The following is a 24296-nucleotide window of genomic DNA, read 5'->3' as shown; positions in this document are numbered from 1 at the left end:
TTTTTTTTAAATCAGTATTATTGATGTCTTGTTTTTAGGTCACAGTCATTTCTAGATGTTCCTCCAACAATATCCACCTACATATTCCTTCTTTCTCCCTGGTTTAAAAAAAGGAAAACAGTTAAGCAGAGTCCAGTGGACACAGTATCTAACATTGTATGTAACAATCCATATTCTTGGTCTCCCTTCTCTCTCTTTTGTCATTACAATTACGTCAGCATATAGCTTTGTATATTATAATGTTGATGGTTATATAATTTCTCATAAACTGCCACCCCCATGCTAGGTTCCTTGAATTGTGGCAGCTCCATGTGAAACAAAAATTAAAAATAACTGGATATAACTGGATAAAAATAATTGGAATAAATTGTGCTTGTGCTTCTAATATACCAAATACAACTTTATTAGGAAACCATGCTGTACATAATATGTATTTTTAATATTTCCAGGCTACCTTTAAGATCTATAAAGTTGGGGGCAGCTGGGTAGCTCAGTGGAGTGAGAGTCAGGCCTAGAGACGGGAGGTCCTAGGTTCAAACCCGGCCTCAGCCACTTCCCAGCTGTGTGACCCTGGGCAAGTCACTTGACCCCCATTGCCCACCCTTACCACTCTTCCACCTATGAGACAATACACCGAAATTAAGGGTTTAAAAAAAAAAAAGATCTATAAAGTTCTTTTTTTATTTTTTAAAAATATTTTCCATGTTTACATGATACATTTTCTTTATGTAAAGAGTTCTAAGAAAAATATGTTACAGGTTTGAAATTTACCCAAATCATTTTTTTCCAGTGAGAAAGGGGGAAAAAATTCTCTCCTACTCCATAAAGTTTGGAAATTTCTTTAAATTTTTTTCATCACTGTACACAAACAAATAGAATGACAGCTGCCAGGTTCAAAATAATCTTTATTTAAAGGCCTTCTCAATTGTGAGTTTTAGAGAAATAGGCAAAAACTTGAACAGAAGGATCTATTACAATGCTCTAAATCAGTTACAGTTTTATCTGTGAATTTAATTAACTAGATTAACTAAATTACTGTGAACAGTGAAAGGAAATAAAGTAGGGAATCCGATCATGCAACAGCATTAAATAGCAAAATCCACCCTGTTTTTTTTTTTACCCTCCACTGGTTCTATTAGACAGTTAACTCTGTCCCAAGATAGGACAGCTGGGAGAGCCTTCAGATTGTTTTAAAAGCAATCATTTGCCAGAAATGTTATATTTGTACTCCCGAGCAAAGCTGGTGGAGCCAAAAAAGAAACATTTTGGACAAGAGGCTGTCAATCTCTGGATACCTCTAACACTGTTTTAATATACTGATGGTGCCTTTTGTGCAGGATTTTCCTTATTTGGCTAATATGTTTGTTTTTCTGTTGTAATTTTCTATTAGTGGTGGTACAAATTAGGTCCATTTGCCATCTAACTAGAAAAAGATAATCATTCTTCCCTAGGGAGGAAATAGAATCGGGAGGTCACTTATACATTTAAGATAGTATGCTTTGATGATGATGCTCTAGCTAAAAGGCTTTAAATGTTGCCAAAATGACCCAAGTGGTTCCTGGTACAGAGAAGATAATTTGAGATAATTCTAGAAAACAAATAGTTTTGGTATCTCCTAAACTTTTAATATCTCCCTTAGCTTAGATCTCGTTTTCAAAATAGTTATGACAGGTTGGAGAAAAATGTGATGGATTTCTGGTCTTAAAATCTCAGGAAGTATATCTGATACCAACCTTCTTACTGAACTTAGATTCTGTGTGTTTTGCCACAGGAAAAAAAGACAAAAATGTTTCCGTGTACAATTTGACAGACTAAGAATGACACAAAACTACTTAGGACTGACTAATTGGGAAAGAAAAAGGTCAACATGAATTGGTCAGGATTTCATCTTTGTAAAGAAGATTCTGTGCTTCCACTCCTTATGGGGTTTGAGTTGATCTGATCAATTTAAACCTTTTGAACCCTTAAAACAACCCCAACAATCTATGCATCTCCATGGCAGAGGCAATTTGGCCACAGTTGACCATTTGGTTAACTCGTTGAAATAAATCTGAAATCTGGTTCCTGATATTTCAGGTAAAATCACCTATTGGATATAGGATCATAGATTTGGAATTAGACTAATTCCCTTATTTTACGGAGGAGGAAAATGAAGCCTCCAGAAGTTAAGCCATTCGTCCCGCAAGACCCATTCTTGTTAAAGCCTGCTGACTTGTCAGAAAGATGGGATGTCATCTTTTCTTCCTTATATAAATGCTCTAAAACTATTCCTTTAATAACGTTCTAGAATTTTTTTCTGAAAATCAAAGTCAATGTCAATGGCCTATCATTTATAAACTCCACTGGGTTCCCATTTGAAAAATTAGGCCACCCAGCTTCCGCTATGAGGTACTTCCGTTCTTTCCTGGGATCCTGGGAAATAGTTCATCTGGATCTCCTTATTTGAAATCAAAAGCAGTTGGGTGATTTCTTCCTTATCAAGAGTTTTAACTAGCCTATTAGTCATTTTCAAGCTGTCCTTTCCAGTCCAAAGATCATTATCTTTGGCCACGTCAGTAAATGACAGACACACAGCCCAAGACCTGTCAGAGCTTGTCTTCTGCTGCTATAGCCTTTGAAAGACTAAAATCACTTCCACATCCCAGCAAGAGGTTGGAGTGGACCTTGGTAGAGTCCAGTCTCAAAAGTAAACGGAAATACCTGTATTCATCCAGACACCCTGGTAGCTCATCTGTGATCCCAATGGGAAAACAGAAAATAGAATATATTTTATATAATTATGTCATATTATAATTATATATAATATAACTAATATATAATAATAATGTATTATACTCATTCATAATCCCATTCTTAGTCCCACTTCCTGTTCTTTTGACTAACATTCATACTCAGGGCTCAGTCACTGAAAGCTGGTTGTTAACACTGCCTGGGAATATTGATTGGCAATCTCATCAGCTCCCTTGCATAATGAAATCATCTCTGCTGCTGATTCTCAGATCTACTTATTCAGCCTGCTCTTTGGTGATCTCCAACTGATAGACATCTTTTTCTTTTCTTTTTTTTTTAAACCCTTAACTTCTATCTTATAATCAATACTGTGTATTGGTTCCAAGGCAGAGGAGTAGAAAGTAGAAAGTAGAAATGGGGGTTAAAGTGACTTGCCCAGGGTCACCCAACTAAGGAAGTGTCTGAGGCCAGATTTGAACTCAGGATCTCCCTTCTCTAGGCCTGGTTCTCAATCCACTGAGCCACCCAACTGTCCCCTGCAGATGTCTTAAACTCATTGTCCAAAACCCAACTCATTATCTTTCCTCTCCAAACCTTCCCCTCTTCCTAACTTCCTATTTCTGTTAAGGGTACCACATCCTTCCAGACACTCAAGGTGTGTCACAACTCTTAAGGGTCATCCTCCAGCCTTCACAGTCTTCCCATATCTAGCAGTGGACAAGTCATGTCTTACCTTCATAACTTCCATCATATAGGTTTCCTTCTCACCTCTGACAGCCCTCCCGGACTATTGCAGTGACCCACTCTCCCCGTGACAGCTTAACCTCCCCTCAGTGGTCAAATTGTTCTTCCTAAAGTTCATATCTGACCATGTCACCCTCCTACCTAATAAACTTCAGGGACTCATTTACTTCAGGATCAAATATGTATAATATATAAAAACATTTTATATATTACAATATATCATTATAATTACATACAATATATAACTAATGTATTACATAATATATAATATATGTAAAATATCTTAAAATTATTTCTAAAATTATAGATTTATAAAATAATTTCTAAATTTTATGAGTATAAAAATCTTCGGTTTTTATTCAAGTTCCACCAAAAAACCCACCTACAGTAAGCCTGACCCAATTCCCCTTTTCCTTGTTGATTATTTTCCATTTATCCTGAACATATTGGTTTGGACATGATTATTTGCATGGTGTTTCCCCCCATTAAATTATTAGCTCCTTAAGAACAAGAACTGTCTTTGCCTCTGTCTTTGTATCCCCAGGGCTTACTCAACACAATGCCTGGCACATCAAAGGGACTTGATAAATATTTGTTGACTGACTGGCTGACCCAAAGTATAGTGGATTAAGGAGTTTTAGCAACATTTTTGAAGGTTCTCAGAGGGTCCAAAGGGTATGTCTCAAGTCTGAGGGTTATAGTTATGAGTTTGTCCTAAGTTGGTCCTCCTGAATATTAAGGCTATGAGAAAACACTTCATAACGACAGGTACACACAAGTCTGTGTGCTCAGTGATCCATCCGTTCTGGGAAGAGAAGAGCAAAATAAAGTCTGGATGGTCCCAAGTAATTTTAGTGTTTATTGTTACAGTCACAGGAGAGGAGAAATGGAGGAGGGGAGAGTCTGCCACTTAAATGCACCTGTTACAGTGTTTTCCCCTATTAATTCCAGGTCCTTGGGTACCTCCATCATTTTTCATCCTCTGATAAATATGGCAACATTCTTCCCAGAGAGTGTAACTGTTGGCCAAGGTCGCATTCAATGGCTGAAACCACACTCCTGCCTACACAGTGCCGGGCCTTAAATGGAGCATGAAAGCTAAATATGAACAAGTCGTCTTTTGGTTGTGGGTGAGAATCAGTTCCCGCTGGTTATGGGCCCTTGTCTCTCCAGGCCCGTGTGGTAAAAGCCAAACCACCAGTCTCCCTCTGTTTGTTTTCATTATTGGCGCTTGGCAGAGTTGAATCGGAGTTCAGTTAACTTGCTTACTTGGTTCTATCCTTTACGAAGTCAGTCCCATCGCAGAAAGCTCCCTTTGTGAAAGGAATAAGGCTGACTCTGCACAATGTGACCCGTCTCGTCTCCAACCCCATCCCACGATGTGTCGAGCTAACAATGCCGTGTTCATCCGCTGCGTGCTGGTAACGAGTATGTGCCGGGAGCTCTTGGCTAACGCTGTTATGCGGAGAAGTCCCTCCTCTTTTCCTGGGGGCTGTGTAACAGGGAATAGGATTTCATTAAAGCGGTCCAAGAACCAACCCCAGAGAAAAAACCTTTTCCCAGGCATTTGGAAAAGCTAACAAAGAGTGGAGGAGGGTCGTGTTTCTTGGAAGGGGACACGAGGAAAGCATATGGTTTAGGGCATATCGGGGAGATGGCATTTATCCATTTATCCGTACTTTCCGTAATTTCCCATCTTCACTGGGGAAAAGAGTCACGAGGTGTTGGCCATTGTGAATTCCGAGTGTCCAGCTATGATAACTATTCCGGAAATCACCGAGTCCCAGCCTCCGGTCCTCCGTGGATGGTTGAAATGCAGCTTGCCCTGACCAGCAGGTGATTCATATGATTCATGGGACAGTTTTGCTTTTATTTTTCCAGATTTTTAAACAAAAAACTGGTACACACTGTGCGTGTGACATTCGGGAGACCTATAGGCAGGGGTTGTCAAGATGTTTCCTTTTTGAGTAAGTGAACATTTCAGTGTCCCTGGCCAAAGACTAACCTTGTTTTGGCTTTCCTCACCGAAAGGAACCGTAGCTTTTACATTACCAAACCTAATTCCAAAAGAATAGCGTGTATATTCACAGATTTTTCCCTTTGGGTAAGATGTGTGTGTGTGCTGGTGGTTATTCAGTCATTTCAGTCATTTTCGATTGTGTCTAGATACTGGAGTAGTTTGCCATTTCCTTCTCCAGCTCGTTGAAACGGAGGCCAACAATCAGTAGACCCTTAGAATCAATACTAAGTATTGTGTGTTGGTTCCAAGGCAGAAGACTGGTAAGGGCTGGGCAATTGGGGTTAAAAGGGTCTGAGGGCAGATTTGAACTCTCCTCCTGACTCCAGGCTTGACACTCCGCTGTACCACCTGGCTGCCCAGCTGTGGTACTGGGCAAGACCTCAAGAGAGGGTAATACAGTGCTGTTAGAATACCTTCCTAGGTGTCCAAGAATGTGACTGTAATTACTAATAGTGTTCCTATACCTAGCTGGATTGGTGAGCAGGAGTCTTACGAGCCTGGGCACTTCTCCCATTGTGCCAAGTGGCCATCCCTCCATGTTTTTTATGTGGTCCTCATCCATGCCCACCTACAAATCCTCCAGAAAAGATCCACCCAGTATAATGGAGGCCAGTTCCCTGGTTCTTTTTATATCTCTCTAGTGCCAAAGCCATGCTCAAAATGTTCCTCTATTGTCTCTCATTCTCACCACATTATTTACTCATACGTTTCCTTTCATTGTCGTCTGTTTCCTGGATAATATCTAGCCATCATTCATAATATGCTGCATATCCCTGTCTTTTGGAGCCTCTGCACCTTTAATTCTTCTGAGAGCATCCAAAGAGTATCACCAGAAGAATATTAGTGCTAACGAGATGGAGTTTGGATGATTGAAAGCACTGTGCGGGCAAAGTACTCATCCCATTGAACCTAACTACATCAATAAAAACAAGACATAATTCACATTCATGTCTCCACTAAATTTCCACTCCAGGGTCTTGGGGTGATGGAGATGTGATCTTAAGGGCCATGCAGTGGAATGCTAGCTCTTAGGAGTTACTGGGGATGGAGTGTGTGTCTGTTGGCCAAGATCCAGACTAAGGGCAGAGAGGCTCATCGCTACATATTTGAACATGGAGGGAACGTCTTGTTGGGGAAGATGGGAGTTGAAGGGAGGAAGCAATAACACTCATGTGGGCTGTCACCTAAGACAACTGAATCTGGCCTGTGTAGATGGAAGGAAGTATCTATACCATTCAAATTATGGGTCCTTAGAAGGCAACTGGGTGGCTCAGTGGATTGAGAGCCAGACCTAGAGATGGGAGGTCCTGGGTTCAAATTTGACCTCAGATACTTCCTAATTGTGTGACCCTGGGCAAGTCACTTAACCCCCATTGCCTAGCCCTTACCACTCTTCTGCCTTGGAACCAATATATAGTATTGATTCTAAGGTAGAAGGAAGAAATAAATTAATTAAATAAATTAAGTTGAATCATCTTTTATTTTAGTCCCAATATGCAAACCAGATGCTTGGTGGTTTTAAGAAGGAACCCTTTTGGCATTCTAGTAATTAGGTAGAGAATGAATGAAAGAAAAAGGGAGAAGATGATCTATACAAAGAAACAACTACTTACTCTTTGATAAAGAAACAAAGGGACATTTCTTGTGGTGAGGATCAAGAGGAAAAAGGAGAATTTCAGTTAAGGACCAGTGCCATGTTCTGTCACCCATGTCATGATGTAGCTCTACCTGTTTCCCTTCAAATTAGATTTTTTTGCATGTTTGGGGTAAGAATAATTCCTGAAGCGCAGGAACAGTGGTAGTTGTTTCTGTCTGTTTTGTGTCTTCTCCCTTAGTATTTCAAGCACAGTGCTAGGCACATACACACAGTGGGCATTTGGAAAAGGTCTGTTGGGTTGGATTAGAGAGAAGTCACACACACACACCCCCACACCCCAACACACCACACACACACACACACACCCACCCCCACCACACACACACACACACACACACACACATACACACACACACCGCCTTCCCCCAGTTTCTAAGCCCCACTCCCATTCTTTTCTACTTTCCCCTTAAGAATGGCCCCAGATGTGATAAAATGAGGGAAGCCTTCAGAAAATCTCACTTCCTACCTCATTTTATTTGTAGGAGTCTGGTTTCTCAAGTTCTCATGCCAAGGGAGATGTCACTCAGAAAATGGTGAAAAGACCGGTTATACAGGTTTCACACCTCTTTTCACTCCAATGGGAGGGCAAAAGCCTGTGCTTACAGTTAAGAGAGATGGAACAGTTTAAATCTTTTTTTAAAACACACACATTAACCCCCCATCATGATCTTTGGGGACTATTTGGAAACAAAGTGTTCCTTATACCAGGCTTTTCAGTTTAAAAACTATATTAGTAACCATTTTACTTGGACTAGGCCTTTGTTCCTCCTTTTCTTGTGGATGAAGTAGAGGAAAAAGGAGAAAAATATATTTTATCCTAGGGAAAATTTGAAGCAGGGTGTGGCAAGTGGGTGGGTAGACATGATTGGCTTCAAAAACATTTCTTCTCCCTTAATTGTTGACTTTTGTTATGAAAATATAGTACAAGATTGAAATTGTGGCTTTAGTTTAAAAAAAAAAAAAAACGCCCTTGGCAGTCCATACTATTGTCAAAAGGTATTTAGGAAATAGTGTGTTCTCATGTAGTAAACATGTTGGGATCTTTAGAAATGAAAGGGCTACCCCTTTATTTTTACAACAATTAAAAGAACCTGGAGGGCAGCAGGGTAGCTCAGTGGATTGAGAGCCAGGCCTAGAGACCAGAGGTCCTAGGTTCAAATCTAGCCTAAGTCACTTAACCTCCACTTTCTAGCCCTTACCGCTCTTCTACCATAAACCAACACACAGTATTGACTCTACAGTGGAAGAAAAAGAACAAGAACTTGGCTAATTAAATACCACTGCAAAAGGATATCATTAAAAAGAAATATCTTTATAAAAATATATAGCTATAAATTTCCCATTATTCTAATTTACTTCATCCAAATCTTTTTAAATAAGTAAATTATTATGAAATTAAGTACACAAAAATCAAATACATTACAATTAATTAAACTTTTTTAAAAATCACAACAGCATACAGATCTCTAAGAATATGCCACTTCTTCCACTGTCTCTGTCCTTTGTGGCGGGTTTTGTTGTTGGTTTATTCACCACTATTTAGAGACAATATGGTAAACTTGAGCGAGAGCTGGCCTCAGAGCCCTACCTCCAGATACCTAACGCCTGAGGGACCCCAAGCAACTCCCTTAACCTCAGTGCTCTGGACAGCTCTCCAGGACCATGAGTTGGAGAAAGGATGCTGAGCACTCATCCTTGAGTTCCTTCTGCCAATCACAGGCCTAGCCCCCATCACTCTCTATTTACTACTAGATTTGTATGCATAATTTCCTTTTTATACAGGTCTAAGTGAGTTTGTCTAGAGAAAAAGGGAGACATAGTGGATAGAGTAGATCTGACACAGGAAGAAGTAGGGTCTACCTCTGTGACAAGTGACAATGATTCTGTGATCCCGGGAAAGTCATTTTACTTTCTAAGACCAATAGGCTACAGATGAGTTGCTGATCTCTTTTGGTAAAGGAATGTTCCACCCTGGGAGCTCCCTTCAACTACAAAATCCTATGCTGAGATCATAAAAGATCCTTTTGAACATAAATCCTTTTCCATCTCTCCCTTCTTTGTTTCACAGTTCAGAACTTTTATATTAATCTGGGGCTGTGGAATTCTTAAAATTCACTTCTAGGCTCATAGGATTTGTTGTTAAGGATATTAGAAATCACCTAATCTATTCCTTTTTTTTACCAAAGGGAAAACTGAGTCTCAGAATGGGAAGTGCTTTGCCCTAGTTATGCTATACATTTACGAAACAGCAGTCCAGTATTCAAGATCACCAGATTCTGGAATCTAAATCCAGGGGCTCCCTCTCTCTTCCTCCACCATGATATTCTACTGGCCTGCTATCCCAGAACCCCTCACTCTCATATCATTACCAGAATCACACAAGTATTTCCCAAGTGTGGGTACACAAGGAAAAGTCAAACCAGAGAGATGATTACTGTGTGACCTGAAGAAAGGGAAAGCCAGTTGTTTCAAGGGAGGCATTCTTTTTTTCTCAACTTTTCCATAATGGAAAAGAAGAGTGGAAAAAGCTGGTTCACTTACCACGCTTACCATAACTCGTTGAGAATAGAGGGAAAATATGGCCAATGAAACACCAGCACCAGGTGCTGATAAATAGGGCCAACAGCACTTGCTGATAAACCTCCAAATCTTGGATATCTGCATCCGTGGATGAAGGCAGGATGAGATTAGATGCTATCTCATTTCCTTAGTTCTTCAGTTGGAAAGATACAGGCTTTTCCCCTCTCACTTTAGGACTGGGTGTCTGACTAGCTGTCAACAAACTATGGTCTGCGAGCCAAATCCAACGTGCCCCCTGTGGATGTTGCATTTTTTTTAAATAATAAAAAACTTTATTTCAAAATGTAAAAACCTTTCTTGACTTGCTGCAGTGGGCCAACCCCTGAGGTGAGAAGAAAGAACATGTTATAATGGATAAAGTACTGAATGTGGCGACAAAAAAGACCTGGATTTAAATGACATTTCAGGTGCTTAACAAGCTGTGTGATCCAGAGCAAGACGTTTAAATTTGCTCTCCTTATCTATAAAATGGGGATGACACTGCTGCCTTACAGGGTTATACAGAGCAAATGAGATCATGTGTGTTTTTTCAAATTTAAGTGCCAGATAATGGTGCTTATTATAATTTGGGATTCCTAATTACACTTGTTTGGGAATCTCTTGAGCTTTGCTGTTGTTGTTAATACTTCGTATTAGAACATATGTTAAAAATATTGGGTTTTTTTCCTTTTTGTTTGAATAGTACACAATCTTTCCTCCAAAATCTGGCATAAAAAACCCTAAAAATCAGTTAATTTTCAGTATGCATCTTTATATATTATCATAACTATATATTTTCCTTTCAAAAAAGATCCCTTTGGAGGAAGGGTGACTATATTCAAACAAACAAGATATTTAACCATTAATTATTTATTCAACAAATATTAACCTCTTACTACACAGAAGCACTCCTCTAAGGGTCAGAGATGCAAAGGTCCAAGAGTAGCCCTTCCTTCTTCTTCCTTGAGAATAACCTTGAACCTTCTCTTCTCTCAGTCTAGCCAACCTATCATTAAAGGCCAGGGTCAACAGGAGCCTTTGGGAAGGAGAACAGGATGTTACTTCCTTTTAGGGCTCTGTCAATGGCACTCCTTAATTTGCCCCAGGACTTATGAGTGATGCCAGACACCTCCCTCTCTACCTGGAAAGGAAAGTATTTTTCTATAGTACAAGCTGCTGGTAAAAGTTAGAGAAGAGGATCTTCTTTGGGAGACTGCAGACTGTTTGGGGTTATAGACAGGTTTTTGCCACCTAGAATGGTCCATTTTTCTAGCCAAATCCTATTTATGTTTCAAAGTCTACCTCCTCTAAGAAGACTTCACTAACTATCCTAACCTACTAGAGATGGTTTCATTTGGGCAATAAATACTATCATTTGGGGCTGGAATTATTTAATATTTTTCTTCATTTTTAAAATATCAGAGTAGGGTGGGGAGGGGAATACAACTGGGTCTTCTTATCTCACCCAGGATGGACAGGTACCCATTCATTCATTCACCAATCAGTCCCACTGATGATCAGCATGGAAGCTTTGTCCTGATCTAGTTCTGACCTGGGCCAGTTCACCCCTTCTTAGATAGCCTAGCCTTCTTCCTCCTCCCTAGCCCTCCTTGTTGGTCCCCCATATTGGTGCTAGATCAGCTTGAGGGAACTCCGTGGCAGAACTCCTGAACTTGAGCCATCCACCAGCCTTAGCAGGATTTTGGACCTTCTCTACAGTACCTGCCTATTGTTTAATTTCATGTGCTTCTGACTTATCTTTCCAGAAAACTGGGCAAGTTCTTCCAGGCTCAAATATTTAAAATATTTTCAAAATATCAAAAATTAAGCTTCTAGATTGGTCAACATTCAGCACTGGTTTTGGTTTTTTTTGTTTTCTTTTTTTGTTGTTGCTTTTTGGTTTGGAACTATAACTGACCTCTAGGATTTATTCAGGATTTCTTTGTCAGACTTAGGGGAAAGGGGCAACCTGTTTTAGACCTATATTATATACTATTCAAATTAAAAGGAAAATATAGAAGGTCATGAAATACGAAGAACTTGGTCTTTATACTTTGTAGTTCCCACTATGCCTACTACAGGTACACATAGGGCTCAGTATTTGTTGAATAGACAGATTAGTCTATTAGATTTGGGGGGTCAGAAAACCTGAGTTTGATTTTCCCCTCTGTTACTTTGCTATGTGATCTCGGGCAAGTCACTTCTCTATAAAATGGGATCCATAAAACTAGGAGCTTGAAAGAGATAGCTAGGTTTTCTTCCTTTCCTAAAGTACGATCTCACTTCTATTTACAGAGAAATAATTTGTTTATTTAACCAAAGGATATTGTATTTTTTTATGTAATTCAGGTAAAATGATAAATTGCCCTCCAGTTTTTGCCATGTCCTCCCTAAGAAAAATTTCACCACCAGTCCCACTCCCAGCTAGCCTTTAAATATGTTAGGTAGCCATTCAAAAAAAAAAAAAAAGGCCAGAGAGAATCTTTTTTTTTTTTTTTTGGTAGAACTATTTGTCATTGACTTGTTTCAATTAAAATCAATCCTTTGTGACCCTACTTGGGGCTTTCTTGAAAAAGATACTAGAATGATTTACCATTTCCTTTTCCAGCTCATTTTAGAGATGAAGAAACTAAGGTAGACAGAGGGTTAAGTGACTAGCCCAGGGTCAAACAACTAAGTAAGAGTCTGAGGCCACATTTGAACGCAGGAAGGTAAGTCTTTTCGACTCCAGACCTGGCACACTATCCACTGTGCCACCTAGGAATTAAGTTTGTTAATATGAATGGAAAGAAACCAATTTTAAAGATGAAGGTAAAGTTTTGTAACCTAAATTCTTTACCAAAAAAGATTAGGAAGCACAATGAAAATTTGGTGTTTTTCTAATGTTGTTCCATTTGCTAGATCTAATTATTAGTGTTTGGATGAGATTATAGATTGTTTGAATTTTAGAGTCTGTTTTTGCTATTTGCTTTCTGATAACTCAATCGGACGGGAGCTTCAGCCATCTTTCTTGTTGGCATATAATATCAAGTCTCCATGTGGTCTATAGATCATTTAGAAGCTCTCTTTTACTCTTCCACTCTTCTAAGAGTAGAAATCTAATTCTCTCTATCTTCTGCCTTTAAAATAAAAAAAAGCATCATGTAGAACTTTGCCTCTAGATCAAGAATTGCTCCTTTGTATCAGTGAAGGCTGAAGAAGCTTCTGAATCAGGATCATCGCAACTTCTGACAGAGGCAGTATAGGACAAAGTCAAGAGTTTGGTTTTTCATAAAGATTACACGCATGGACCACAAGAGTTTGGTTTTGGCATGCACGCATGTCCATTATGTGAGAAGAGAAACAAATTAATGATTAATTCAGTATATTTTTGTTAGCGCTGACTTGGCCATATGGTGTCATTACCCTGTGATCTTTCCCTATGTCATGGCTTCAGAAGGAAAAACACAAATGAAAAGGGATGGCATTTGTTTATACATCCAGATGGTGACAAAACGATAGGTCTTTGAGTCTGGAAATGACTTAAAAGAATAAATTATGTCTTGGTTTTAGCAAAGCACATTAGGTGGTTAGAAATACAACAAATACAACAAGAATCTGCCTGAACTTTGTGATGTGGCAGAGAAAGGACCTAGAAAGACAAATAGAAACTAAAGTTAGAGTATTTAAAAGATGGCATTGTCTATGTTAAAAGAATTGTAAATAGCTGATAGGGATATTATTGGGGATGTAGATACTAAACGATAACTCTAGTCCAACTATCAATAATATGGAATTAGGTCTTAATCAATGATACATGTAAAACAGTGGAATTGTGCGTCAGCTATGGTGGGGTGGGAGGGAGGCTTGGGGAGAGGGAAAGAACATGAAACATGTAACTATGGGAAAATATTCAAAATATTCAAAATAAAAGAAAATAAATTAAAAAAAAAAGAATTGTAAATAAATGTCCCTAGGTTCAGGCACTGAACCACTCCCTCAGCAATTCTCTCAATTTGTATTTTTAGATGGTGTCCCCAGGGGAGCGACCACTCCCAGGGGTTTTAGGACAGCCTGTGGGTTCTGGGTCCTACTAATTGAGTTCTTAAGCCCCTATCCACATGCTTCCCTTTTAACCATAGGCACAAGGGGCTCCTTAGTAGAAGCATTTGCTAAGGTGATGTAAAACCAGTAACTTCAAAACATTTCCCTGTAAACCTTGGGCATATTCCTCCACTTACACAGCTTCCAAGGAAAGAATGGGCACAAATGGAATGCAATGACTCTCATTCACAATTTCAGAAATGCAGGACCTCCAGGCGCCTCCTTTGGGGTAGGATTTTCCAAAGCCCAGTTCTTAATTGCCAAGACTAGCTCTCCCTTGAGCTCACAGATGGCTCTCTTCTCTGTTGACAGGTTGTGTCTGGTCTCTCTGAATTTATGTCTGTCTTGAGTATGTGTCTCAGACTGCTAGAGGAGACGTCTGCTTCTAGTCAGGTAGTTCTGCAGATCGATGCCATGAATGATGAGGGAGAAATCTCCTTCTGCCCAGAAGAGTGATTCTCCCTCACTGGTTCTTCATTGCTGGATCCCAGGCTTGGACTGTTAACTTGTTAGGCTTAGCTATTTCTAGTCCTGCTAAGACAATGGCTTATTCTTTGCTTATCTAATTAGGATTCATCAGAGAAAGGTATTTATACTTCCTAAAGCTATCATAGAGAACATGCTAACCAAAAAAAAAAAAAAAAAAAAAAACCTCTCCTTATCTTTTTATTACCCTTTTTTAAAAGATTAACATTCAGTCTCTTTTCAGTCGTGTCTGACTGACTCTTTGTGACCCCATTTGGATTTTTCCTGGCAAAGATATTAGAGTGGTTTGCCATTTCTTTCTCCAGCTCATTTTACAGATGAGGCAACTGAGGCAAAGAAGATGAAGTAACTGGCCCAGGGTCATATAGCCTAGTATCTGAGGCCAGATTTGAACTCAGGAAGATGAGTCTTCCTGACTCCAGGCACTCTATCCACTGTACTACCTAGCTGCCCCACCTTTATTTGTTTGTTTGTTTATTCATTTATTTATTTGTAAAAACCCTTACCTTCAGTCTTGGGATCAATACTATGTGTTGGTTCCAAGGCAGAAGAGTGGTAAGGGCTAGGCATTGGGGCTTAAGTGACTTGCCCAGGGTTACACAGCTATGAAGTGTCTGAGGCCAGATTTGAACCCAGGACCTCCCATCTCCTGATCTGACTCTCAATCCATTGAGCCACCTAACTGCCCCCTTTTTAAATGACTGGGTCTCCCCATCTTGATCAGGCTGGGTAGTACAGAGGTTCTTCACAGGCCTAAACCCACTCTTGATGGCATGGATGCTTTGACTTGCTATGTTTCCAGCCCAGACTGCATCTCTCTTCCTTAGATAACTTGGTCCCCTCTTCCTTAGTCCCCTCTTCTCAGCAGTTTACCAGATTGATGCCAAACTTAGTGGAAAAACATGACCGGCATATCAATCAGTCAACAAGCATTTGTTTAGCATCTACCATGTGCCAGGCACAGAATGGCCTCCCCTCCCAGTTGGCCTCTCCTTCCTTTGAATGTCTCCTGTGAAGCAGACTCTTCCCACTCACCTCCACTTCCATTCCACACCATCCAAATGGACTTCCTCTGTTTCTCCTAGGACTTGAACACATCTTTGTACTTAACTCACCTTCCATTGTAGGAATACACACATTTATCTTCTCTGTGGCCTCCATTATAAACTGTAAATTCACTGAGAACATGGACTGGGTTCTTATACCAGTGCCCCACATGGTACTTTGAACATAGACATTAAATAAACGTCTCCCGAATTGAAACAAAATTTAATTGCTGGAGAGATGACATTTAGGTATGTGAAACAAAAACCATTTCAAGAAAGTATAGAAGAAGCCCTAAAATTGCATAATATATATTTGGTGTGTTAGAAGAGATGGGAGGTAGCGCAGCCAGGTTGCTTGGTGGATAGACAGCCAGGCCTGAAACTGGGTTCAGAGCCAGAGACATCCTGGGTTCAAATCTGGCCTTAGCTGTATGACCCTGCACAAGCCACTGAACCCCCATTGCCTATCTCTTACCATTCTCCTGCCTTGGAACTGATACTTCATATTGATTCTAAGACAGGAGATATGGTGTTAAAAGAAAAGAAAAAATGGGAGGAAGAAGAGATCATTGAGGAGGAGAGAGGGCATCATGTAGCCTTGAGTGGTGCTTTGAAAAAGGATGTGGCTAGCAGGGAGGCCATTCTAGGCAGAGAGAGTGTGAGAGATGCTGAGGAGCAGGTATGAGAAGGGCATACATGGGTCGGGGCAGGACCATGAGGATAGCCTGACAAAAGCACGGTCCATGGCTCACCTGGAATGGTGAGGATGATGGGGGAGACCAGAGCTCTATCATTAATTCAGTGTGTGATTTAGACACGTCGCCATTCAAGGCTCCAAATGTCTTGAGTTTGTTGGAGAAGATGACAGCTAATGCTACTGCCATTTCTAATGTTCTATGGGTTTTTTTTCCCTTCCTGTTTTGAGATGTAGTGAACAATAAGATTAGAAAGGCAGAAGAATTCAGATTTGATGCGCTTGACAGTACGGGTATTGGTAGAATCACGTCTCAGGAAGGGATAGGATGAAATTGGCATGTTGGTATGACTGGGGCCAAAAAAATTCATCACCAAATGGACAGTGTGCTGGAGACACAGTTTTCCATGCCAAGCCAGGCTGGATTTTCTAGAGCATATGCTGTCTCTCATAAGCACCATATTCTTAATTCTTAATTCTTTCTGGCTTATCAGCTCTGCTAGCTCTCACCTACAACTGGCACAATCCCTTAATATACCAGCGTGGCAAAGGGCCTAGTGCAATGAGGCATTAGAGTAGAACTTCTTATTTTGGTAGCTTTATCAATAAGTTGTCTGCTTCCTAGACTTGGGAGCTATTGGGGAAGAGTAGACGAGGGTGAGGACGAAAAAAAAAAAAAAGACAATCTGAAGAAAGCAGAAATGAAGCAGTGTATTTTAAGGGATTAATTTTTATTATATAAATAACAAGATATTTACACAACAAATATAATGAATGTAATGTATTAATGTAACAAATAAAATATAAAATACCTTAAAGGAATAATTATAGAACAAATAACCTTGATTAGGGCTCCTTTTCCATTAAAAGAAAAAAAAAACTTAAACTCTTCAGCCTCATTCACCACTCTACCCAGATGTCCTCCCAGTGATCATCGGTCCTGAGAGTCTTCTTTTTTTCCAGTTTGTCAAGGACAGCTTGCTTGTGTGAGAGATGGAGCAAGATATTCCATTGTCCATCTCAGGCCAGCTGGATAACTGCCTTCCAGCTCTTTCCTGCACTGTGTAATCATCATCAGGTGTTTGTCGGCCCAGTGTTTTGGAAGGGAGGTGGGAACCCTGTTCTCATTATCAAGGCTGCAGGTTTTCCCTCCTGGCCAACCTCAGCTCTCATTTCCAGGAAGAGTTTGTTCAATGCACTGTCACAAGTGCAGAAAACTCCTTGTCAACTCTGGGGAATACTGACAGTTCTTGTTAATAACCTTGTCTTCTCCCTGTGATTGCCCTGCCAATAACAGGCCGCCAACATGTTGTGACTGTGATCTGTCTAGGATTTTTGCTTGTTTTGTATACAACAAATATCCTAAAAGTGGTTTGAAATTCCAAATGGGGAAATCTGGGCTCAAAATCAACTAAGTAATTGCATTAATCCCAGGAATCTCACTGTGATGGGTAAAATACCCTCAAGAGAAAACAAGAAAACTCAGCCAAACTTTTGCTTTTAATTTTTAGCACAAGCACTAAAAGCTTGCCCTTTAACAACACTTATCACTGAAATTAGAATTTTGAAAAAGTAAATGTTGCTTGGGCTCCTATTTGTAACTTTTCCCTCTAAGTTAGAGTTAGCCCAGTGGAAAATGTTCAGTGGTAAGAATTTCACAGCCTTGCCACCCATTTATTCATCCGCTGATTTATTAAGTACCTATGGGACACTATAGGGATTCAGAGACCAAAACAATGAAGCTGCCTGCCTTCAAGGGGTATACATTCTTTTTTTTTTTTTTAACCCTTAGCTTCCATTTTAGAATTACTACTGTGTATTGGTTCCAACACAGAAGAGTGTTAAAGGCTAGGCAGTAGGGTTAAGTAACTTGCCCAAAGTCACACAGCTAGGAGTGTCTGAGACCAGCTTTACCTAGGCCCTCTGGTCTCTAGGCCTGGCTCTCAATCCACTGAGCCACCCAGCTGCCCCTGAGTTTACATTCTTTTGAAAGAAAGAATAAGTATACATAAATAAAGACAGAAAGTTAGTTGTGTGATTTGGGACAAGCCAGTGAAATATAGCCTATATAATTTCAAGGAGGGAGAAGAGGACAGGGTGACCTACAGAAAGAGCTAATTGTCTCATTTGGCTAGAAATAAAGTGGGAAAGGTAGATTGAAGAAGATTTTAGATGGCCTTAAATACGAGGCTAAGGAGTTTGTATTTAAACCTGTAGGCAATGGGGAGCCAGTGAAGGTTTTTGAGTAAGAATGCAGCATGATTATACCTATGCATTAGGGAGACAGGAAACAACAGGATTTTAACAGGCTAAAGCATTAGATTGACTCTAGTAATCTAAATCAACCCAATGCGTGGATTCAAAATATTATCTTTACAAGTAAAAAAGAAAGTAAGTATGGATTAGAAAGCAGTTTTCTGAAAAAGATCTAGAGTTCCCCAATGGAAAAGTGGTCAAAGATCATAAAGAGCTATCAAAAGAAGATCTTCGAAATGTTAGCTGTCTTTAAAAAAAAAAAAAAAAGACTGCTCTAAAGCAATAATGAGAAAGATGCAAATGGACAAATTTAAGGTTTTTTATCTCAATAAATTGGCAACGATAATAATGGAATTGGAGGGAATGGGGAAAGGTTGGAAAGAAGGCTACACTGATGTTTTTGCTGCACTATTGGTGCAGTTGTGAACTGGGCCAACTATTCTTAAACAATTTGGAAGTATGCGAAGAAATTTATTAAAATGCGGGTGCCCTTGGACCTAGAGATTCCATTGTTGGTATGAATTCTGAGGATATTCTATGTGATATTTTTTTGAGATGGGAGACTGGAGGTCAGGAGAGAAATTAAGGCTGGATAAAGAGGTTTGAGAACATCAGCAGAAAGATGATCATTGAATCTATTGAAGTTAATGAGATCATTGAGTAAAATAGAGAGAGAAAAGAAGAGGGCCCAGGCAGAGAGAGCCTCAGGGAACACCTGTGATTAGTCAGCATGACCTGGATGAAAATCCAACAAAAGAGAAGAAATCTGTAGGTAGGAGGAGAGCCAGGAGAAAGTAGTCCCACATAAACCTAGAGAGAAAAGAGCATCTAGGAGAAGCTGCTGCTGAAGGTCAAGAAGTATGAGAAATGAGAAAAGGCTATGAGATTGGGCAATTTAGAGAGAAAATCGTTGATTTTGGAGAGAGCAGTGTTGGTTGAATGATGAGGCTGGAAGCTACCTGCAAAGATGAGAGTGAGAGAAAATAAGTAAATAGCACCAATTCTAGAAGCCTTTCTTGAATTTATCCATGAAAGAGAGAAGAGATCTTGGACAATAGCTAGGATCTTATACACATACTCTTTTTCTTTGTTCATCAAAAGAGGAAGAGAATGGTTCCCTATGGTTGATTACCATTGATTCAAAGCACATATAGTACAAGGTAACTTACAGTGTAATGGGTTTATAAAATTGGCTACTTTGTAGATAACACTGTGCATCTTTGGAAAGTTAGGAGAGGTAAAAATGATCATGAATCTTCAGGTCTTGGAGATTTGATACTATTCATGACCTCCTGATTCAGTAGATTAATTTTTGAAATAATGCTTGAGACCTTTGTTATAGTTGCCTTCTTGGTGGAAGTTGGGCAAAAAATAATGGATATGAGAGGAAGCATGATGTAGGGCAGGAATTCTTAACCTGAGGTCTGTGAAGTTTTAAAAAAATATGTTTTGATAATCTCATTTTTATATAATTGGTTTCCTTTGTATTTTATTTTATGCATTTTTTAAAATATATTATTCTGAGACAAGGTACTTAGGATTCAATTCACCAGCCTGCTTAAGGAGTGCATGACACAAAAGGTTACGAATCACAGGTATAATGGAAAGAACTTTGGATTTTGTATCAGAGGTGTCAAGTTCTGTACCCCCTCCTTTATAACCTTGAACAAAACACTCCACCTGCCTCTGGGTCTCAGTTTTTTCATCTGTAAAATGAGGAGGCTGAACTCATCATCGATGCTCAGTCCCATCTGGCTCTTTGTGGCCCCATTTTGTCGGGAGAAGATTCCTTGGCAAAGATACTGGAGTGATTTGCCATTTCCTTCTCCAGCTCCAGTTTTTGCAGACGGAGAACAGAGGCAAACCGGGCGAAGCGATTTGCCTGGAATCACACAGCAAAGAGGATAAGGTGAAATTTGAAGTCAGGTCTTCCTGATTCCAGATCTTGTGTTCTATCCACTGTGCCACCAGCTGCCTAAGGGGCTGAACTAGATGATCACTAAGGTTCTTTCCAGATCCAAATCTATTATATCTGGGATATAGGAAGTGGTGTCCACCATAGTGTGAGCTTCAGGAACACCTCCCTCCTGCTTTGGTTCCCCAGTACTGGTTGGAGGACCTCTCTGTTTACTTTAATATTCAGTAATGGTGATCTTCTGGGCCGAGGGACAATACACATCCCTCTTAATGAGTCATTGGCTTCATTCCCAAGCTGCCTGAAGGGCTGCTCTCCTCAGTGGAAGTGATTCTGTCTTTGAAGTCCTTTCCAGAGCTGTCAACTAATGTTCCATGGTTCCCAAAGGAAATAATAAGCCAAGAACTCTCACACACTGAAAATGGAAGAGTTTGAACTGTTTCTATAGGAGCCTAGTTGCCTGCTTTTCTAAGGAATTTAGCTTGTTTATAGAATCTTCTCTGGCTGAGTTTTGGTATTCCGTCTGGCAGTAAATCCTATGAAAAGCAGCTGGTTTAAGCAGCGGGTGTGGTTGGGGCTCCTAGTGCCATTTCAGAAGGTTCATAACTTCTTGTTTCTTGTAGATTAAAAGAAATACTGTACTTTTTTGGCTAGAGCTAGACCAAAGAGATGATCTTAATTCTTTTTAATAAAGAGCTATTTAAAAGAATACACTGACCATACTCCATGATACTTCCGAATTCCCCTCAAGTGTTTTCTGCCTCCGTTCCCACCCCTAATCTAAATTTAAAATAAAATGAATCTATTATTTGAGTTTTATAGAAATAGTCATAAATAAAGTAGGTTAATTTCCAATGATGGAATGATAGTGTTCAGTAGAGTATACAAGGATGCTTCCTTTCTCAGGACAGCTCATTAAGGTTGAGATTTGGACTGTGCCACCTAGAAAGAAAAATGTCAGAAAAAGTGCCAGCATTTGGGGATGGGGGAAGGAAGAAGAAGAAATTGTCAACGAGCCAAGCTTCTCAGTTGGCAAACAGTTTCACCAACCCAAACAAAGCAGATGCCATTGAGAGAGACCAACAGAGAACTCCCAACAGGAGCAAGTATGCAAAGTATTTAACTCAATGTGGGTCTTTCTGGCAGCCTGCTCAGCAACAACTGAGTAGGGATTTTTCATAAAGCCCCAAAGTCAGTGCCTTGAAGTTGGCAGGAGGTGAAGAAAAGGAGGTGGAGTAGCAGTAAATAATAAGTTAGTAATTAGAATGCATTTTTGCGTGTCTGGAATTGGGCTGCTAAGTAGGGCAGAGGATCATTGGGTTTAGAGCTAGAAAGGGCCATAGAGAATATCTGATGTAGCTCCCTCATTTTTCAGAGGAGCCTGGCCAAAGATTACACTCGTAGTTAAGTAACAGAACCAGGATTCAGATCAGCTTAGCTTCAAATCCACAGTCCTATTTCTATCACCAAAAAGTACTTGATTTTTCTGTTCCCAGAATTAATTTTCTGAACAAGACTGTTAAAAACATGAAGTTAAAAAGAAGAGGTAATAGGAATTTTATGTCAAGTCATCTCTCCTAAGTATCAGGACAATACTATAATATCTACTTTCCCGGAGTGTCAGAGAAAGTAATCTGTAAATCTTCATCACTCTAGAAAAAGGAGTCGTTATCATGCAGTCTACTGGAAGGCAGGGCATTACTAATTTTAATTTTTTTTTATTGTTTCAGAAGAAGTAGACTACTGTAACTTTGGGACCAGCACATTAACCAGGAAGAAGAAGGTCCTGGTCACCCTTCGTAACGATAACCTCCGCCGGCGTCCTCACCTCAACATCAGCATGCCCCACGACTTCCGGCCGGTGTCTTCCATCATCGATGTGGACATCCTTCCTGAAACCCACAGGAGAGTCCGGCTGTATCGACACGGCTGCGAGAAACCGCTTGGCTTCTATATTCGTGATGGGACCAGTGTGCGGGTGACGCCCCACGGGCTGGAGAAAGTTCCGGGCATCTTCATTTCCCGCATGGTCCCTGGCGGCCTCGCCGAGAGCACCGGGCTGCTGGCTGTAAACGATGAAGTCTTAGAAGTGAACGGGATTGAAGTGGCCGGCAAGACCCTTGACCAGGTCACAGATATGATGATCGCCAACAGCCATAATCTCATTATCACCGTTAAACCAGCCAACCAAAGGAACAATATTATCCGTAGCAGCCGGATGTCTGGTAGCTCAGGTCAGTCAACAGACAGTACAGCCAGTCACCATAGCTTGCCTTCCTCTCACGTCCTACAGAACTTCCACCCTGATGAAATGGAGAGTGACGAAGAGACCGACATCGTCATCGAAGGAGCCCTGGAGCCCCAGCATATTTCCAAAACACCAAGTTTGCCTTCTGGTAGCCTCTCACGGGTCAATGGCACCAACTTTAGCCATAGACTACCGCGGGATCTTACACTTAACAACTCCAGTCGAGAAAACAAAGACGCTATCAACAAACTACTCAGTACCATAAAATCAGATCCACGGCAGAGTCTGGTCATTCCTCGGGGAGGAATTGAGGAGGACGGAACAGTGATCACACTTTAGTGTTCCGTTGTGTTCTCGATTGTGTGTGTCATCTGAAAGGACAGAAATGACTAGAACCACACACACACCCAGGACAAAGGACCTATATTTTACAAACTTCACAGGTGGAAGGAAAAAGAACTTTAAGAGAATGATCTCATTGATTATATGCATAATGGTCACATACAAGAACACTGAGGGAGAAATAACACAGAAAACAGCTATTCCCATTTAAAAATAAGGAGAAAGCCAATTGTATATTTTCTTTTTTGTCTTTATTCCATTTCCTTTTCCAGTTTTGCACGGTTCTTTCAAAGGTATAGGTTGGAAAATAGAAGTGTTCTGTAATTATAATGACTTTGCAAATGCATATAAATTATATTTATATTAATACTTATATGTAAAAACCAGCCCATTTGCAAATCAAGTTTTATCATGTCCAAATGGCAATAAAAGCCTTATCTAGAACTTTTAAAATATGAAGTTGTGTTATTGAATTATCTTTGAAATGAAGTTGTTGAATTAGAAAAGAAAGAGATTTAAAATATGTACAACTTCTCAAATTAAATAAGGATATCGTTTACCAGCAGCCAAAGATGGCCACTACACATGGGCAAATCCCCTCTCCTTCTTTACAGGTAGCCTTGACAAGTGTAATGGTCTGTGCATATGGGCATTAACATTACCTTACAAGGCTTAACTATAAGGAATGAGGCTGAGAGTTTTACAAAGCTATCTGACTTTAAAGGCACGGCAAGAGAAAAATAAAACTTGTTATCTTTGCTGTTTGAATAAATCGGTCTAATTAATTACATCCCAGTAAAAATGGTCAAAGTAGGGACCCCAAGCAGGTGGCGACTGTCATCCAAAGATGCTACCATTACTTTAAAGATGCTGGAGCGCCCCCTATTTTGAATAAAGGACTTGATTTTTAGAAACATTCAGAAGTCATGAGGCACATTAACCAGAAAGAAAAGAAAGAAGAGAGAACCTATGGCGTAAGGAGACTTGGTTTTTTCCCAACATCTAAAGGCAATTCCAAAAATGTCTGTAGCAACGTCAGTGTTTTAGGATAAGTGTGTGGCTTCCCAAGGTGGTTTTTTTATAGTTCAATCATTTGAATATTTAATTTCTGGACATAGATATGAAACATACACATACATACACACAGATATATTTCTATATGGGCGTCTGTATATGTATATGCCTATATATAAAATTACACACATGTGTATGTGTGTATGCATGTCTATATATGTGCACGTGGATGTGTGCATGACAAAGTTATAAATCAGAATTTATAGATTCAAATGACTGTGATCTTATGAAGTAGTCTTCTTAGGGGAAGGCATGCTCTTCTCCCAGTAATCCTTCCATTGCTCGATTTCTACAAATAGTTCTGGAACAGCCTTCAGAATGTATATAAATATATGTTAAATGTGTATGTATGTAAACATGTTTGAGTATATGTGTGTGCATATGTATGTGCAAATGTATTTGTATATGTACATCTACACAGATATTGGTGTAGATGTACATA

The 24296-nt window shown here is 39.8% G+C and overlaps 1 protein-coding gene across 1 annotated transcript in view; it reads left to right on the top strand.

Moving 5' to 3' along the window:
• Nucleotides 1-23372, top strand: part of PARD6G (par-6 family cell polarity regulator gamma) — a 166433-nt gene extending 143061 nt beyond the window's left edge. Inside the window, exon 3 of the mRNA XM_044667323.1 lies at nt 21921-23372. Coding sequence (XP_044523258.1) covers nt 21921-22777 — 857 coding nt within the window. The 3' untranslated portion in view covers nt 22778-23372. The remainder of the gene's footprint in view (nt 1-21920) is intronic.
• The last annotated feature ends 924 nt before the right edge of the window (nt 23373-24296 follow it).

The sequence above is a fragment of the Gracilinanus agilis genome, chromosome 1 (genome assembly GCF_016433145.1).
Source record: "Gracilinanus agilis isolate LMUSP501 chromosome 1, AgileGrace, whole genome shotgun sequence".
Taxonomy (NCBI): Eukaryota; Metazoa; Chordata; class Mammalia; order Didelphimorphia; family Didelphidae; genus Gracilinanus; species Gracilinanus agilis.
The sequence above is the reverse complement of the archived record's forward strand: the minus strand, read 5'-3'. Positions and strand labels throughout refer to the sequence as shown.